Below are 19,078 nucleotides of genomic sequence, written 5' to 3'. Positions count from 1 at the left end.
GAACCCTCGTGGTTCTCATACGAGTCACTGTTGTGTTGTATCGAATATATTACCTATCTAGTTATAGTAGGTATTCAATGACATATTGTAGTATTGATGTGTCGTATTATGTATAACGCTCACGGTGGCCGCGCGGCTTAAGCGTTGGACTATTATGCCGTGGGTCCCAGGTTCAAATCCTGGGTCTGGCAAGTACACATATTGCTTTTCAATTTGTGTGTCAGGGTAAGACCTAATAGTTTGAGCAAGTAGCTGACACCACTCTGCCTTTGACATCCGTGTAAAGTTCTGAAAAAGGAAGTTTTCATTCGATTCTGTTGCCCTCATTATTCCGAACAGTAGTCAGAAAATATATTATATCATTAAATTTAAATCTCTTCAACTTAAATTGATGTAATTACCTACAATATACCTAGTATAATTGTAATATTTATTTTGACAATCAGAATTATTCGTATGACGTTCGGGCATAGAATATTTTATTTGCGAGGGTGAATATCCATACAAGAATAAATATCATTAATGTAATACAAAGTGCACCGATAGATGGCACTAAACTAGTTCCATGACTGGTTTTGTCGTTAGGACACACTCAATTATGCTTATTTATTACAAATATGATTGTGATAATAAGTTTAAAAAAATAACTAATATAATTAAGTATTTGTTATTCCAAATTTTACTGTTTTCTTTTAACTTTTTACACTCGTTTCCCGTACGCTCCGTGGTGGCGTTGTATTACCGTGAATAATTTTATTCATCACCTGCGAATCTATTTCGATGTATAATCTATGACTCAACGAAGTGTAAGCTGTGATGAACGAATGTAGACAGTAAAACGGATTCATCTCCTCTGCGCATGCACAAAACTTCTCGGTGTAAAACCAGAATTTAAAAGTTGAAGAGGAAGTCGGCGTTGAAGTGACTAAATGGGGACGTAGCTTATCGCTTGCTTTTGTGTTGTAAAAAAACATGGCGGATATTGTTGTATGTTGAGTATTGTATTTTACAAAGATTTCAGATGTTATTTGGCTAAAAAGTGTTTATTAATGGAAGAATACAAAGGAATAACAGCATTTCGAAACAATATAATATACATATTATTATTAATTATACATTGATAGTTTTTCCTAAAACATCCGTTACAATAACAATTATGTGAAACATCAAAATGTTAACTCTCCAATGACATGTACCAGGGCCGTACTCGTAATATTATTTTGAGCCCAAAATATAAAATTTGTTTTTCAAAGTAAAAAATATTAGTGCTAGGTAGTTAATAACATTCATTATTTAGATAAATTTATAATTCATTTCAGAGTTAAATATATTTTTAAGAATACGTACCAAATATTTTTTTTATTTATATGCAGCATGTAATGGAGTATATGTGGCAATTTTGTAATGTTATATAGTCGTTTTTTGTATGAATATATTCAAATAATATATTATGCAGGGCTTCTCTGATAATATTATGCGAAAGAGATAAATACATATTGTAATTAACTAGGTGTAATATAATCAAATTTTCAACATATACTTGTATTTTGTGTGTAAATCCATGTTATATTTTTCTTTCATAAAATATTTTCAAAATACACATACCTACCCACAATATGAGTGCATAGTTAATATAATTTAACTTTTTTTTGTTTATAATTAACTGTGTAATTATTTTTCGACATATTATCTGTGTTTTGTATTTAACAGTTTTATTTAAACAACAATAATATGTAATTTTATATACTTATTATGAACAATATATAAACACAAGATCATATTTTTCTATTCCAAGATTTATATTTATATTTGTGTTTAATTTTTCAAAATATGTGTTTTTTGTACTGCTGTTAAAAATAAAATACGTTCATTTGCATTATTCTTTCTTACCTTCAATCCTTATACTTAAAGTTTTTATTGCGGGAACTTTTCATAATGAAAATACACTCATCATAAATAATTGGTTGCAAGCTAAAGTATTTAAAAAAAATACTCAATGGGCCGTTTTTATGTCCGAGTAAAGCCCACCTCATCTGTAGGCTTTTGCCCACAAAACGTGCTTCAGTCTGACATTTACGTGCTCCGTCTGTAGGCACCATAGATAAGATACGTAGGCACCGTGCAATGTATTTGGCAGTCTTTGGTATCTACCTAGTCAAATAAATAATTTTAGATTTTTGGGGAATGTTTTATTTATTATATGGCATGTTGTTCAATGCAGTCTTTTTTTTGACAGCTACTCCTGTCAGATTTGAATCAAAACCAATACGGCATGACGAATTTTGTTGTTGTAATATCGATTTTACACACTTAAAAACCTCGCATTCGTTGAAATGCATTCAGATATTATAAACACAGCAATGTTACACTTGTGTGCGCGCTGTGACCTCACGTTGTTCCTCTCTTAAAGCAATAGTTTTTATTAAATGTTTACAAAATGTCTTACAATCCATTGAAAATGATGTCTTCTACCTCCGCGAAAAAGTGGCGACTTATTTTGTATCTTCCATTAGCGTGTCTTGTCTGTATATCCGTCCACCCGTGGAGGTTCGCGTCCCACTACGAATACATAAAGCAGGTCGATATATGGGATAACCTCGCGGTAAAGACATCCAAGGATATCTCCCGCTATCGCAACATAGCGTGCAACTATACCCCAGTCCTGCTCGATGATTCAGAGATAAAGTTAGATCCCTTAAGTGAAATACTAGTGGATACCGGTAATTTGAAACCGGGAGGCGAATTTGTACCTCCGGATTGCAAGCCGTCTTTCAGCACTGCTGTAATTGTGCCTTATAGGGATAGAGATAAACAATTGAAGGATTTTTTAACATACATGCATTTGTTTTTGAAGAGACAAATTTTACACTATCGGATTTACGTCATAGAGCAAGATGACATGAAGCCGTTCAACCGGGCAAAACTGCTTAACATTGGAGCTGTGATTGCGATTAAACATGGATTTCCGTGTGTAGTGTTACACGATGTAGATTTACTACCGTTAAAATATAGTAATTTGTATGCTTGTACTAAGTTGCCTAGACACATGTCTTCCAGCATTGATAAATTTAGGTAAGTAATTAACTTAGCAGGATCGCCCTACGGGACACAGCCGCCCCCTGTGCAAAATCATAACATCCATCACTGAAAAATTTAATATAAAAGGCTTTTTTGGGATTTCGCACAGGGGTGGCTGAGTTCTTTGGGCGAGCCTGCCAAAACCAAACACAACCTACCCTAACCCTGATATAAATACATTTCGAGGTGTTTTACTTATGTTTAAATGCAGTTAGTTTTACACCATTTTTCAGCTATAATAACATGCATGGATTTACTGGCACCAATAGTATGTAAATTAAACTATCGCGATAATTACTGTCTACACGCAAAAGTTCCGACTGTCTCGCCAATCTCATTCTTCAAGCGCAAACGAGACGCAATGTTATCATCGTATGGTGCTATTTGACAGATTCAGACAGGTTCGGACTAGTTCATCGGTATAGGTATGTAGTGTTCTATGTGTGGGTTATGGTGTTGAGGATGATGATGAAGAAGTCGAAGATGTATGCAGGAGCGAGTTTTATTTGCAGCATAACGGTCGGTACGATAGTATAAATACAATGACAGTACATATTACGTACTGAGATAGTTACGAGCCAGGTACTTAGATTCGAGTGACATTTTGATAAATCAGTATTCGTAATTTATATATTCAAAAGTAATACCTAAACATTATATTCCAGTACATAATTATATTGAACGAGTCAGCGGTTTAAATACGAGTAGCTGTGAATTTTAATTATTATTACAGTCATAATATAATATGATACTATGGGAATGGATATTAGACTAATTTTCCATTGCGATACCGTATTTAATATCGCCAATCAATTTGCTGACCCAGGTAAACAGTTGTTTACCGGTATACGAGTCCCTGAGAATTTATTATTGCGGTCGAATAATTTGATACATTAAAAATAGATATAGATGAGATGAATATACTGACAGCTACAGGTACGTCAAAATATTCTGTGCAGTGTAGTTCGTATTTCTTCCGGCAGGTTCGCCACTATCGTTCTACTTCATAGGCGCAAATATCGAACGAGTCCAACTGTCGCTTGGAAATTCAGAAGCTTCCGAACTTTTTGATTCATGCATGCAATCTTGACACTTGTTTACACGTGCATTTTCCTGTTATGGCCGCTATAATACGTCGATAGGCGCTATAATATCACCTGTACACGTGCATGCATTTACTTGCACCAATAATGAGTATTTTGAACTATCACAACAATAAGTGTTTACACGCAAAAGTGCTGACTGTTTCTCCAATCTCATTATTCAAGAGTAAGCGAGACGCGATGTTGTCATTTGATGGTACTATTTGACAGTCGTAAAAATCGGTTAACCTCAAAATGAGTCTACACCGGTTTTTATTTATCCGGCAGGTTCGCCACTATCGTTCTACTGCGCAGTCACAGGTCTAACTGTCGCGTCAAAACTCAGAAGCTTCCGAACTTCCTTGATTCATGCTTCATTCTTGCAACTAGCAGGATAAAACATGTTAACACGTGCATTTTCTTGTTATGGCTGTGATAATACATACTATCAGCAGTAAATCCATGCATGTGTAAACGGGGTATTATGCTACTCTATTAAAGGCACGAGAGACGACATAGTTAATTAAATTGGCATTAATACTTTTCAAAGAACACATAATTAAAATTGTTGGCCAGCAAGTGCTTTTACCAGTTAATCTATTGACTCAAGTATCTATTATCCATGCTGATATTTCCCAATAACTACGTATCTGAGATCGTTAAAACATCTTGGATGACTAGATGAAGTTAATCTTTAAAAAATATGTTGATTAAAAGTTATAAGGGATAGAATCCTCTTCCTTCCTTCATGTATAGTATATTTTATCTTTTAACTCTTTACAATACAATAATTTGATACAACGCACGAGTATAATAAGTTTACGGGGTGACAAAAGTGATGAGGAACTGTATTTTGGACCCTGCGATTATCTGTATTTCTGGCACCCAACTCGAGCAAGTCAGCAGCTACGTCTATCTCGGACAGCAGGTGTCCATAGACGGAAGCATGCACGATGAAATTGCTCAAAGAACAAAGCTCGGATGGAGTGCTTTCGGACGTCTGAATATTATCTTCAAGAGTGACCTACCATTATGTCTTAAGCGTAAGGTGTTCAACCAATGTGTGCTACCCGTGCTCACGTATGGCTGCGAGACGTGGACCCTCAACACGAGAGATGTCCAAAGGCTAAGAGTCACACAGCGAGGCATGGAGAGGTGCATGTTGGGCATCACGCGAAAGGACCGTAAGAGGAACGAATGGGTTAGGAAGCAGACAAGAGTACGCGATGTAATAGACGTTGCCAAACAGCTGAAATGGAGATGGGCGGGACACATTGCTCGCCGAAAGGACGGCCGCTGGACAAATGCCGTCATCCAGTGGTACCCAAGGGGTACGAAACGGCCACAGGGTCGCCCTAAAAGCCGCTGGATTGACGAACTGGTAAAGTTCGGCGGAAATACGTGGCAGCGAACGACACAGGACCGAGAGAGTTGGAGAAAGCTTGGGGAGGCCTTCATCCAGCAGTGGATTGACCCCGGCTGATGATGATATACTGAAACAACGGCATAGTCAAATCATGTACCTAGTTCAATCGAATAGCTCACTTGACTCTGATAGGACTTACGGCTAACCGCATTTTCAGAATGCAAGCATGGCTACTGTAGTGAACTAGGTGAATTAGATTTCTTGACGGAGTCAAGCTCGACTCAATTCTAATTGATAACCGAAGGCCAAACATCGCCTTATATTGTCAAATAGGCGACCCCTTCTCTGCCGTGTGACAACGTTTGTTGCGTGCTATGGTGGGAGGAGTGACAGAGAAAGTATTCGACGGCCCCCGGTGTTATAAAATGCTATTTTCTGATTAAAAATATGACAGATGAATCCGTTATCGATATAAAAAAAAATCAGTGTGTGTACTTATGTACACGCGTTAGAAGTTATACTTCATTGGCGTAACAAAACAAAAACAAAACTTGTGATAATCTAGATTCTTGGACTAGCTCTTAATTATCTTGATAAATTACACACTTAAGAAAAAGGACCGCTTATTGAAACGCCGTTGGTTTATTTCTATACACTTTAACTTATATTACTAAATTATATAATGGTTTCTCGTTGTTTTTATTTTTAAAGTACCAACTGTCAGTCTGACGTTTAATCGTTTGTTTACGTAAGGAATTGCAAATGGCCGACTATAATAAATTCGCTGCCTAGGCAACGGAACAATTCTCAACTATAATATTATACTGTATAATCGCGATCGCAGTATCATACTGTGGCGTAAAGGTAGTGCGTTCGGCTGATAACCGAACAATCGGTGGTTTGAATCCAATCGAATGCGTTTTTTTTCGTGTGAAAAAATAAATTATGTGTTACAAGTCACACGCCAAAAATACACTCTGATCTGATTTCCCAAACGTGCCAAAAGAAGTATAACTTCAAAAATACCTTACTTTACTCATTCCGTGCGTTGCCCATTAGGTGGCCATTAGATATAATTATATAATTAGCATCTTATTTAAATGTGGTAATTAAATATTAATTAAAAGGTCCTCAGCGAATGAGTTAAATATGTTATAATGAATCGAATCTTAGTATATTATTTTACTTCCCGTAGGTTCAATTTGCCTTATGAAAAGCTATTCGGTGGGGCCGTGTCCCTGCTGTCGGAGCAGTTCATCGCAGCCAACGGGATGAGCAACAACTATTTTGGATGGGGAGCCGAAGATGACGACTTCTACCAAAGGCTGGAGGCTATTCACTTAAAACCCGTTCGGCTGGAGCCAGAGATCAGCGTCTATACTATGATGAAACATAAACCAGAGCCGGCCAGGTAAACCAATAATCATTAGTACATACTGCATAATATTCTGACTTATTTCACGTTTCATGATTTTATTTCAATGTTATTAATTGTGTGACATTGTGTGTTAGTACAAAGTTATATAGCACATTGTATGCAAGTAAAATGTCTTGGAGGACATTAATTTTAGTAGTACAGGGATGCCGAACCTTTTTCTGCAAGTGTGTCAAATTTTACACAAAAGTTTTGAAAGAAATAGTCTAATGCCAGATAAATAAAAGAACCAAATAGTTACATGTTACATATTATGTTATTACTATGGTTTATAGTAAATTTACCATAAAAGATTAATTCCATATACTTACCAGGGATGGGCATACATGAGGTCAACGAGAGTGACATTCTGGATTTTCATATATAAAGAGCCACACCATAGTCACGTTCTCACATTGTTCAAATTTAATTCAATTAAAGGAAAATTATTAGTTATTAATTAATTTTCATCACGAGATATTGGGAGCCGTATTTGCCCACATCTTCCATATACCTTCTAAATTAACACATTTTTTTAAAATTCAAATTAATTCATAGACGAAAATAGTGGTTTGCAGTTATATGTTTACCCAAAGACGGTCAAAATCGATAGTTTGCTCATTTTTTCATTGATTTGAACGTATCGGGCAACGAGTTAAATTCCCATTCTGCAATTGTATTACTTTTTTATTGACGTGTTACGAAAATTGTCGCATAATTTGTTTGAATGGCGATTAAACAAGCCAGTGTTGCCAAATGAAGTAAATTTTAAACAATCAGTAGATTTTAGATAAATTAAGTACAGGTTCCTCATTATCCGAAGCTAATTGGGACCGAAAAAATACCTCTTAAAGCTAATCTGCTTAAAACGGGGACCAAAATTATTTGGTAAATTAGTTTAGTTGGGGTACGTTTAGAAACGAAAAAGACATGTGAGCAATACAGAAATTACGTAGAAGTGTGGAATGAAAAGTGACAGTTGACGACTGTGAGCTATTGCACTTATGTTTTCGTAACTGCGAGGACTCGGATAACGAATACTCAGATAATGAGGACCCCTGTATTCTGAAAACTACTAACCTTTTGCATATTATAAAATTCGAACTTTGCTGCGTATCATACTAAAATAATCCGCGTGTCAACAAGTCACAATATGTGTCAAAGGTTCGCCATCCCTGTGCTAGTACAAAATTTTATATGCTGGTACAAAGTTATATAGAACATTCTATGCTAATACATCTTAAGCCGCGTTGACACGGTCTAAGTACGATCCAAGTACACTTGGATCGAGTGCCATCCAAGTGACAGCTTCATACTAATTATTCCTATTCAAGTTAATTTGGATGAGTAGGACGCGGTCCAAGTAGCTTGGATAGGAATAATTAGTATGAAGATGTCTCATACGAGTGCACTTGGATGGCATTCAGTCCAAGTGTACTTGGATCGTACTTGGACTGTGTCAACGCGGCTTTACAGAGAGGATGCCACAACTGAAATTAAATATGTAAACATTTATACTGTAACAGTCTCATTTGTCCAGGAATTTAATAATGTATTGGTTATTAGCCGCAACACAATCAAGCTCTCTGCTTGCTGAAGATGTATTATGAAAGTACATAAGATAATACAAAGATCGGTTGGTAAGCTATTCATTCCTTATGCAAATTTTGCCTTTGGTGATGGAATTATAATTAATGTAATAAAATCTGCTAATGTTGCCACTATTATTATTAACAATTTATTATTGACTATGCTTTTAACTTGATCGAATAAATCAGTGATCTATCTTGTAAAACTCATAAATTTCATTTTGGTCAAAAGTATTATAATTTTTAATTAAGGAAATTGTATTAAAAGATTCTTGAACTCGAAAATCATTCTACAAAAACCTCTAAATATGTTGTCATTTTTTATAAAGAGCTTGTTCCTTTGTTACATTTTTTAAATTTCGAATTTCCATTTAAAACAAAAATTATTAGACTGTTTTTATTGTCTCTTAAAGAAAAGGTTGATTAGTATTTAGGATGTTTACAAGATAGAACAGTGAAAACACATTAACTGTATTTACTCTTGAGGGATGCGGGAACTTTTTGCTTACTATTGTAAAACCATTTTTAATGGTGTCCTCTTATAACCAATTTTCTCTACTCTAGTAACTAGTAGTTTTAACCAAAGAGGTGCCGAGGAAACGATGGATCCAAGTGCAGATCGAACTGACAAAAAAGAGTAGTTTCAAGCAATTCAATGAGACTCAGTTAACATATTCACGAATAACGCAGCAACCGTAAAATAAACAAAAAACTAATGCTAAAAATCTTGTAGATATTATGTTGTGCAAAACTTTTTTTTCAAAAGTGTCCAGTGTTTTGTTCATTCTGCAATATTTGAGTTGTTTATGTTGACAGCTATTTCATGCTGTAAACCCTCTTCCAGTGACGAAAGGTGGAGGTAGGCCGTGGAGATGTGACAAAAATAGTGCCTGATTTGAACTGATTTTTGTTTTTACGAGAAATGGATGTTGGCCACTTGCTCAACCTATTAGGTCCATACTCTTGACTGTAAACATAAATTGAAAAACAATATTTGTATTTGCCAGACCCAGGATTTGATCTTGGAACCCACGACATTATAAACCGACGCGTAAGTTGCTCGGCTACCGTGGGCGTCATCAACTAATCAACCACAGTAAAAAACTTTCCAGAAACACTTTTTTTCTGTCATGATTTTGAAGTTGCAAATATTCAGTTTAAGTTATTAAAAATCAGTTATCTTAAATTACTGTCAACTAGGGTATGCAATACCGAATGAAAATTTCAATACCGGTTTTTCGGTATTTCTTATTGAATACCGGTATTTCTTAATCATTAAAAAAAACTGAAGTAGGTGCTTATCAATAAATATAGCTGTTAAAATCATTTTAAAATATTATTTTATAGCATAAACCTACATACCTACTTTTATTATGTTGACATTTAAAAATATGTATTGGTCATAATTGTAGAATTAGTGATTTTTGTACAGTCATCAATAATTATTATAGAATAATTGAACATTTTTGTCACGGACGTTTTCTATTTCGAAATAATATTATGATAATTCATCGCGACAATTACTTATATAATAAATATATTTGATGAAATTTGTTTTATTATTTTTTTCACCTCTGTTGGATTCACTCAATATATTTGCATTTTAGCAGCACATAACTTATAATTCATTTTCAAAAACGAGTGTGCTTTCTTAATACTGAAAATTCCGGTTTTTTCGATTTTTAAAACCGGTATTTAGGTATTGATAAATACTGGAATACCGGTTTTGAAATACCGGTATTGCAATCCCTACTGTCAACATAAATAATAGGAATATCGTAGAATTAAATTTTAAAACCATAATGTTGTTCAACCACGTAAACGCGAATTCAATTAATAACTTAATTTTAACTCAAATGTCACTTGTAAGTAACCATTAGATCCTCAGCTCCTATTATAATTAAAAAGTAGTATATTTCCACTAACAAAATACTAATTATTCTTTCTGTGTCTTCTTTACGTTTCAGTGTATCTAAAAATAACCTCTTAGCAACTGCGGCCTTGCGATATTCTTCGGATGGCTTAAACTCTCTCTCGTACATCGAAAAATCTACAAAACTTCATCCGCTATTCACCCATGTCGTAGTCGAGTTATAAGCTTTACTTTAAATTTTTCTTCATTATGTAACAATCATCCTGCAGATGCGAACGAAGACGCATTGGTTTTTTATCGTAAACGCCCCATGCCAATCATTAACTTATTAATCAACAGTGTATGAATAAAATTAATTCTAATAATACATAATTTTAAAACACCTCAGAAAACATACCTATTACAAAAAAATTCTTGAAATAAATTTACCTCACATCTTTTCATTGTCCATGTGACATGTGACAGCTCTTGTTCTTTGAGCTATCGGTCCACCTATGACTCTTGTAAATTAAATCAAACAGTTATGCCGTCATAGGTGTATCAAACTTTGCAAAAGTGAAGCGACCAACTTTATGTTTCAAATCAGGGAAATGATATTGCAAACATGGGTGGCTCCAGGCATTGGCCAAATTTATTTATGACATAAAATTAATTCTACCTGTATTGCAATAATATTCTGCTGATATGATATACAATGATGCTGGAAATAAAATACTCATATTATATATCCATACAAAGCAGTTATATGTTTAAATCCTGTTTCATAATGTATAAATAGGTATGTGACATGTAAAAACTGCTCTTAACTCATTTTTTTTAATTATAAGTCACTTTCACCTGTACCTCAATTATATTTTAATTTTGATGGTATATAAAACATTTAGAGTTTTACCTAAACTATGCTAACTCATATAAATTAACAAGGAATATAAAGAAACGACATTTTGACAGAATTGTCACATCAGAGGTTTTAACACGTCTTCAATTACAATATTATTGCTTGCCTTTTGAATGCATAACAAGTCTAACTGAAGTAGATAAAACTTGTATAGATGATTAACATAACCTTCGTAGTTTACTATTGACACTATAACCCAATGTGGAACTTGGCGGCTTCCAGGAATCTCTTCCGACCTCCTTTACCTACCACAATATTAACACACCTCTTCTTCTTGATCGGTGTCCGAGGATTGTATATGGTCTCTCAATCCATTATATCGATGCTGTACTCCACTGTCAGTATTCCCTGCCCATAACATGCAATAACTATTGCTTGCTTTTTCCTCGGACCAGCGGTCATGTGGACGTAGTCAACCTTCAAAATTTTACCTGTCAGGCAACGTTTCCTCTAATTTTGAGATTGTCGTATACAGTCGAACTTGGTTATTACAAGGAAGATGGGACCGACTGAATTTGATCGTTATAAGCATTACTCGTTATATCGTTATATAACATTTTTCACACCACATTCTATTTGAAGCATAGAACATAAAAAATCTGAAAACCATCGTAAAAATCCCCGAAACAAGCATGGAATTCATAAACTACAAAAGAAGTGGTTTATTGTAATTTATTGTAATGAAGTGCTGAGCCGCCGGCGCTGGCAGGTACCTACTGACTTCAGAAAGCTTGGATTTTTACATGCAATTTCAACCATATGCGTGGATACTTTTTCAATGTTGTCAGCGAAAACACCAATTATGTACCCACTTAGACACTTAACTCGTGTCATAAACGTAATCCGATCCCGGCGGCATCGGTCTAGTTAACTGCCTGGTCGGATTTTATTGCTTAGGGTTGAAAATGTTGTTTTTAAACGATCGACACATTAACAGTTTTGCTCTGTATACCCGAAAAGTAGCTCGTTATAAAAGTGAATAAATGTATGGAGAAAATCATAAACTAAAATGTCAACAAATGTTTCCTCATTAAATCCGAGATCTCGCTATTTCCGTGATCGTAATAACCATGTTCGACTGTAGTTGCTAGACACGTCATGAAAACATTCATACTTATAATTTCACAAATTGGGCTTTACTAAAAATATAATGTGTAACAACTTATCTTTCAATATTCTTAAATATTATTATTGTTTGTAACTTGATGTGCGGCAATCAATTTATCATGTGTGCTCCTAAAACCTCGTCCGGTATGTGTGCATAATTTCTACTCTGATTCAATCTACACATCATGGTAATACCTTGGTAAGAAGACACCTCACTCGCTGATCGATCATGTAATATTTAAATCTGAGAAATTATAGAAACTATGTCAGAATAACCGATCATCCATTTTTTAAGTTTTAAAAGAGTTCTTCCCTTTAAACTGAATCATGGTCACCATCCTGCAATTTGCCACATAAATATTATAGCGGTGCCGCTTATCAATTACGGTGCACAGATTCAATTCCTTCCCACGCATAGGAAGTAGGCGGGTTAGTATGATTATTGTCCAGGGTCAATGCTACTCCCACTCCTTTTTTCTGCCCATTTGTTCTTACAGTACTGATAATGTAGTACCTACATTTATTTATTATTATTATTCGACCATGTCCGATCCTAATTTTGTTTTATTGATAACAGATTTTGTTTTTACGAGAAATGGATGTCAGCAACTTGCTCAACCTATTAGGTCCATACTCTGACTTATGCACAAATTGAAAAACAATATGTGTACTTGTCCGACCCAGGATTCGAACCTGGGACCCACGACGCTATAGGCCGTGCTTAAGCCGCGCGGCCATTGTGGGACTGTTACATTTATAGGCTAATAACTAAATGATATTTTGAAACCTAAGGCATAAAGCCCACCAAAAAAGCGCTCAACGCGCTCACTACTGAGTAGGCCCCCTCCCACCCGCGCATTACCTATGTAATAAGGGGCCCAAGAAGCACAAAATAATTATTATTACAGCGTCTCTCATAACAAAGCAATAAAAATATTATATTATTTCTCGGGGCTTGTAATTAAAATCGGACACGCAATAACTAAACAAAGAGTACACTGTTCTTATATAATGGCTTCTCGCCCGTCTTATCGACGACGCTTCGAGGAGCGTGGTTTTGCTTGCTGTGTTCAATGAATGGACTACGTTGTATTTTCTTTAATTCGTATCGCTGAGAAGCGAAAAACGGTGACTCATGGGGCAGGCGTCGTCAAATCCAGTGTGCGCTGGCGTATTTGATTACGTTGTATTTCCGATGATTTACGCGCCACTTGTAGAAATTTTGCGCCAGCGCCCCACTCGCTGCGTCAATGGGCTTTATGCCTTATTCTTTCGATGATGCTGCAGCTCCATTTGGGTTTTGGCTTTCATCCAGCTGGCTAAATTCTCTGCAAGAAGGTATTTGCTTGAGCTGCTCTTCACCCCCTCCATGTCAGCACATCCGAAACCACCAAACTGGCTTCCTTCTCCGTGGGTTCCCAACAAGGACCATTATAGTACTCGTGTCTCTGACATGCACTGAAGATGAATTACCCACTTTAGTGTCAGAAGTATTATAACATTGGAGAGTTTTGATTCCCGGTACATGCAGTACATCATTATACATGATTTTCCTCACCCCACCCTCACTCATGGCTCAGTGTATCTGCCGCAGAATCTTCCTCTTGAAGGTGAAGTGACCACTATTTGCTTTCATACGCTATCACTGCATATGACAGTTTTATAGAGACAAATCTTTGTTTCGGGATCTAGATAATTATCTTTTTTAAAACATTATTCACCGTTTGCAAAAACTCTTAAAGTTTATAGGTACTACATATTATAATATTAAAATATTTGAAATATATATCAATTTAATTGTGATAAAACTGTAGAAATAGACATTTATCACTGTGATTTTAATGTTAGTGCTGAACATTTATTTATTCTACAATACATATTACGTATAATTGCAATTATTATTAATGTAAATTTTTGCCCTTTGTATGGCTCTCTTCAAAGTGAAAAGCCAACTTCATTAGCTACTTATAATATTAGAACATTTTCTTGCCTGTGACTTATTTACCAAAGATGTTGAAATTTTTTTTATTATATAGAGATAGAGCGTTAACGTATGAAAGTGATAGCAAAAAGGGACAAAGACTATAATAATATGATCCTATTAGGATCGGACATGGTCAAAAGAAAAGTAAGAATAAAATCACATCTTTTGACAACGTGATTGAACTGATAATTAACATTACCTATAGCAGGGGTGGCGAACCTATGGCACGCGAGATGAATTTGCACGACACGCGAACGAAAACTAATAAAAAAATTTCAAAAAAGGTTTACAAATGAATATTATACTTACCTACATATAAAAAAAAAATTACGACATTTGAGAAAATTGTGTAACCTGCGGCTCGCGGCGAAAATATTAATATACCTAAAAAAAACAAGCCGACTCTGGCACGTCAGACAGTCGAAAAATATTTTTTGGGAAATGTTGGCACGCGTATGCAAAAAGGTTCGCCAACCCTGACCTATAGCATTGTGAAAAAAAGATTTATACATTGTCATTAAGAAAAGCTATCGTCTTGGGGTTTACGAAGGGATTTTTTGGGAAGCATCTAAAATCTATGGCTCTTGCAAAAAATCTAAATATTGTTGTGCTTCTCATATTTCTCATATCTATGTCAAAATTATCTGACCCCTGTTATAAGGAAACCACAGAAGGCTCTATCTGGAAGACAATTCAACATCTTTGGTCTGCGCTCTATTTGTAGTTAATAACTTTCTTCTTGAATCACAATGTTTATTTTCATTTAATCTTACAACATACCTGTCAATCACAATTTTTTTGGTTATAGATAATATTATATTTATATATTTGCTAAAAGTCCATTATAACAAAGGTAATAATGTAACTATTCGTTGTTCAAAATGTAACCTTGAGTAGAGGCCTGGATTTACCGTTATGCTAAAGGAGGTATAACGGGTGACCCCTAATTGTCAGGGTTACATGTAAATTGTACGTTTTTTGTATAATTTACATGTAACCCTACTACAATACCCTATAACCCTATAACAATACAATTGTACAATTCACCATAGCACAGTTCGCCGTGAGCTTTCTTATCGGAAAGAGATGACCGTATACTATACGGTCAACTCTATTTTCATGGCCGATTTTGGCAAAATTCATGAATTCAAGAATGAAAACCTAACCTAACAAATAATTCAGTATATCGGCTATTTTAAAATATTTATTTGCCGCTGGCTAGTACTATACGACCCAAAGAGGTTGGATGGTCTTTAATATACGACCATATATTTCCGATAGAACATTTCACGGTGAAGTGTGATAAACTCCATACGTATAAATTTCCGGACACGAATTGTCAAGAGGGTTTGGAGTCAGAAAGAAATATGTCATTATTGAACAAAACAACAAAAAGTGTATTATTTTTAAAAAAATTAGGCATGTTCCTGTAATTAATTTTTTTGGAGAACTGGCCGTGTGTATTGGCCTAGGCCACTTCATGTTAACACCCAATTATGTTAACGCATTCTAAAATGACAGGTGAATTTTACTGTTTTTTTTTAAACACAGGTAACTCTTGGGGCACTATGCATATTATAAGCGTACTTATGTAAATATGAAGGCATATCCATGCATCTAAGTAGTAACATTCCAAGGAACGCACAAGCCAAGTTATTTACTTGGGTATGACTATGCATAGGGGTCTAAGAATATTATAATCTTATTCAATAATTTTGTTACTCAAATTTTGTATACATAATAATTAATAATTGTAAAAATGTATATTACGTATTAGTTGACAGTGGGAATCTAACCAGGCAAAATCAGTCATGATTAAATACTTATATATTTTGTTTCATTTTAATTAAAACATAATAGTTCCGTGTATGGCGTGAATATGTTGATAAGTCTAAAATGATAAATTCTCAGGGCAGCTATTTGTACGCATGGCTTTCTGTGGAAAAACAGACTATATAGACTAGAGAGGAAAAAGGGCGTAACTCTCAGTTTTTTCGAAATAGGTTTTATTGCATAATAATGTTGTACATGACTAAATACACGTCGTGTCCAAAGGATGTAAGCTGCAAATGCCGATTTATTATCTAAATTTAGTTAACAATTTTCAAAAAAAGAAGGAAGTGACGTGGCAAAAATGACTTGACCGTCATTTTTGTTGATTTTTTTTTTTAATAACTATTAGATTAGTGATATAAAAACCAAATTATTAATTATCATGCACTTCAAGGTTATGTCTATTTTGTATGTTAACTTTGACCGAAAACCATAATGAACACGTTTTGTGCCTCCTGTAAAATTTGATTTGTGTAGATTATGCTCTTTTTTCTTTCCATAGTCAATGAATGTTTTTAAATTCTCAGCAAACTAAAATTTAAAACATTCTTGATTTACCGCAGAAAGCTAAATGTACAAATAGCTGCCCTGAGAATTGATGTTTTTAGACTTATCAACATATTCACGCCATACACGGACTGTATTATGTATGTTATGACATATTATGTCTTTCAATTCGATTGTTTAATCTGCAAACCGGCCAACTCCATTTGGGAAAATTGTTTAGGAAAGAGAAAAAACTAAATAATTTAACTATCAAGCGGAATTTAACAATTTTGGAATTGTTGAATTAATTCACTATTTTAGCTTCCATTTTATATATAAAGAAAAATTATATAAAGAGCGGAGTTGTTCCATTTACGATATTGGAAATTTGGCACCTGCAGTTGGTTGTTTTGTGTGAGGAACGATAATGCATTTATTTATAGGTTTAGGAGTTTGGAATTTTGTGTGAGCATAGCTTTATAACAAAATGTCATTTTTGATCAAAAGTGCAGTTAGCTGGTTTGCTGATTAAGGGGTCGATAATGTCTTTCCACTAAGAAAATTATTGACAATTTACACCGTTAAAGTAAATAACTTTTTTGACTGGAAAATTTGGCTCATTATTTTATGTAATTTTTTTAAACGCTTAAATCATTAAAATGTACTTAATGAGTTGTAGCATACTTGTGTAGAATATATATAATATATTTTTAGGATAATAATATTTTGGACTATGATTTATAATAGTCCAAATTTTAGGATTTTGAACTTGTGTTCCGTTATTTCCAGGTACTTACCATGTTTACGACATTGTCTTAAAACCCAGTAGTGACATACTAATGAGATGAATAGTTTTAACGGCGGTTCGTTTAAGGAAAGATATTATTAAGTATATAGCTTATTCAATGTTGATTTATGAAGTTTTTATTAGAATATATATCTTTTAAATATTTTTTTATACTGGTAGCAGGATTGCTTGCTTTTAGAAAACTTTACAATGCTCGGGTGACTTGGGCAGGACGACAAATAGCTTTTAATAATTTGTCAGGTCATCTGTGAGGGATGTAGATTCGTCTCGCAAGTGTATATAAGGGATGTTAGTCGTTACTTACTTTGTTCCAACTACACCCATTATTCGTTTGATATCAGATAGGTTGCTCGTGTGTGCAACATGTGTTCGGGCAGAGGTGAATAATACACGAGTTGGTGTTTTATATCGTTTATATTATGGCGCACATTAACTTGTTTAGTATTACACAGCAAATAACATGGTGTTAAATTATATTATATCGTTAAGGTTTACCATGAATCTTAATACAGAAATGTATTAAAACATTATACTGTTGTGACATTATGGGTAGGGAAGGACAAAAAATATGAAAAACCATGTTGTGTCATTTATGGAAAACTCTTTATCTATGGTTCAAAGTACTTCATACATTCAAATGCTACCTTCTCATCTGACATCTATTTAATAACTGAATTATGGCAACTAGTCGAGTTCGCAAAATTCATATTTTAAATTTAATGCCAAAGACCAACGTAACTATAAACTTGAGCAGTAATACCTGTGCAATTTTTTTACACAGGTATACATATGTGTATGATTATATTGCACAAGTCTTTTGACTGTACAAGCGATATAGCATAGCAGAGACTTGTGCAAGTCAAATTCATTTTGCATTATAATGAACATGATGAATTACAAATTTAAAGTGTTCACGACATGTCATAAAAAATAAGTGTCAACAAAATGTAAATAGAAATACAGGACAATATGAGTAAAAAAAAATGATTTTAAAAGTACATTAAATCACACTGGGTGCACTAAGTTAATAAAATCCACCTAAACTCACCTCACATAAGTACAATATTTCAATATCTAAAGAGATTTAATTGAACACAGTGATTGCCCTCCCAATTGGCATTTCCAATGGCAAGTTACTTCTGCACCTTGGGAGAACAAACAACCGATGCTCACGATTTTTAAGATAATTATCAGGAACACACAAGTCAAAACTGACACCATACTTGTGCCGTGTGGAAGCTATATAGCCATCAAGCGGTAGCGAAGGGTGGAAGTAGGCTATTAATATCCGCCATAAATAGTGCACATTAAACTTTGTTAGTCATACGTATTTGTTTTTATTGAACTAAGACTACAATTTACAGATGGTTTTAGTTAGTTTTTAAAAATCAATTGAACCCTGTCTAGACCAAACCATAATAGTTTTGGTATATTTTGGGCGATACGAAAAAATTATGCACACTTTTTCATTAATACTTATTTGTTTTAGTTGGACTAAGGATACATATTACACATATTGTTGGTACATTTTTTTTAAATTCATTTAGCCCTGCCTCAACC

At 34.5% G+C, this 19,078-nt stretch overlaps 1 protein-coding gene across 3 annotated transcripts; it reads left to right on the top strand.

Annotated features, from left to right (window-relative positions):
* Positions 1-2,217: 2,217 nt before the first annotated feature.
* On the top strand, positions 2,218-11,134 carry LOC147070695 (beta1,4-N-acetylgalactosaminyltransferase B-like). 3 transcript variants are annotated; one of them, XM_085949142.1, is made up of 4 exons: positions 2,218-3,072; positions 6,722-6,937; positions 8,507-8,580; positions 10,497-11,134. In XM_085949142.1, the coding sequence occupies exons 1-3, from the start codon at positions 2,438-2,440 to the stop codon at positions 8,535-8,537; spliced, it is 882 nt and encodes a 293-aa protein (XP_085805268.1). In that variant the 5' UTR covers positions 2,218-2,437; the 3' UTR covers positions 8,538-8,580; positions 10,497-11,134. The 3 variants fall into 3 exon arrangements, with proteins under 3 accessions (XP_085805268.1, XP_085805269.1, XP_085805267.1); XM_085949143.1 differs by having other exon boundaries at positions 2,238-3,072; positions 8,507-8,576; positions 10,497-10,806; XM_085949141.1 differs by lacking the exon at positions 8,507-8,580 and having other exon boundaries at positions 2,239-3,072.
* Positions 11,135-19,078: the final 7,944 nt, after the last annotated feature.

This window comes from Rhyacophila brunnea, unplaced genomic scaffold (assembly GCF_057557595.1).
Source record: "Rhyacophila brunnea isolate RB1 unplaced genomic scaffold, BYU_Rbru_1.0 scaffold_21, whole genome shotgun sequence".
In the NCBI taxonomy this organism is placed as follows: domain Eukaryota; kingdom Metazoa; phylum Arthropoda; class Insecta; order Trichoptera; family Rhyacophilidae; genus Rhyacophila; species Rhyacophila brunnea.
This window is presented reverse-complemented; position numbering and strand designations above follow the sequence as displayed.

Excerpts from the sequence above, each read along its gene's own strand:
- LOC147070695 (XM_085949141.1), top strand. The coding sequence starts at position 2,438 with ATGTCTTACAATCCATTGAAAATGATGTCTTCTACCTCCGCGAAAAAG. Across the intron at positions 3,073-6,721 it reads TCCAGCATTGATAAATTTAG|GTTCAATTTGCCTTATGAAA; the intron begins GTAAGTAATTAA and ends TACTTCCCGTAG. Across the intron at positions 6,938-10,496 it reads CATAAACCAGAGCCGGCCAG|TGTATCTAAAAATAACCTCT; the intron begins GTAAACCAATAA and ends TTTACGTTTCAG.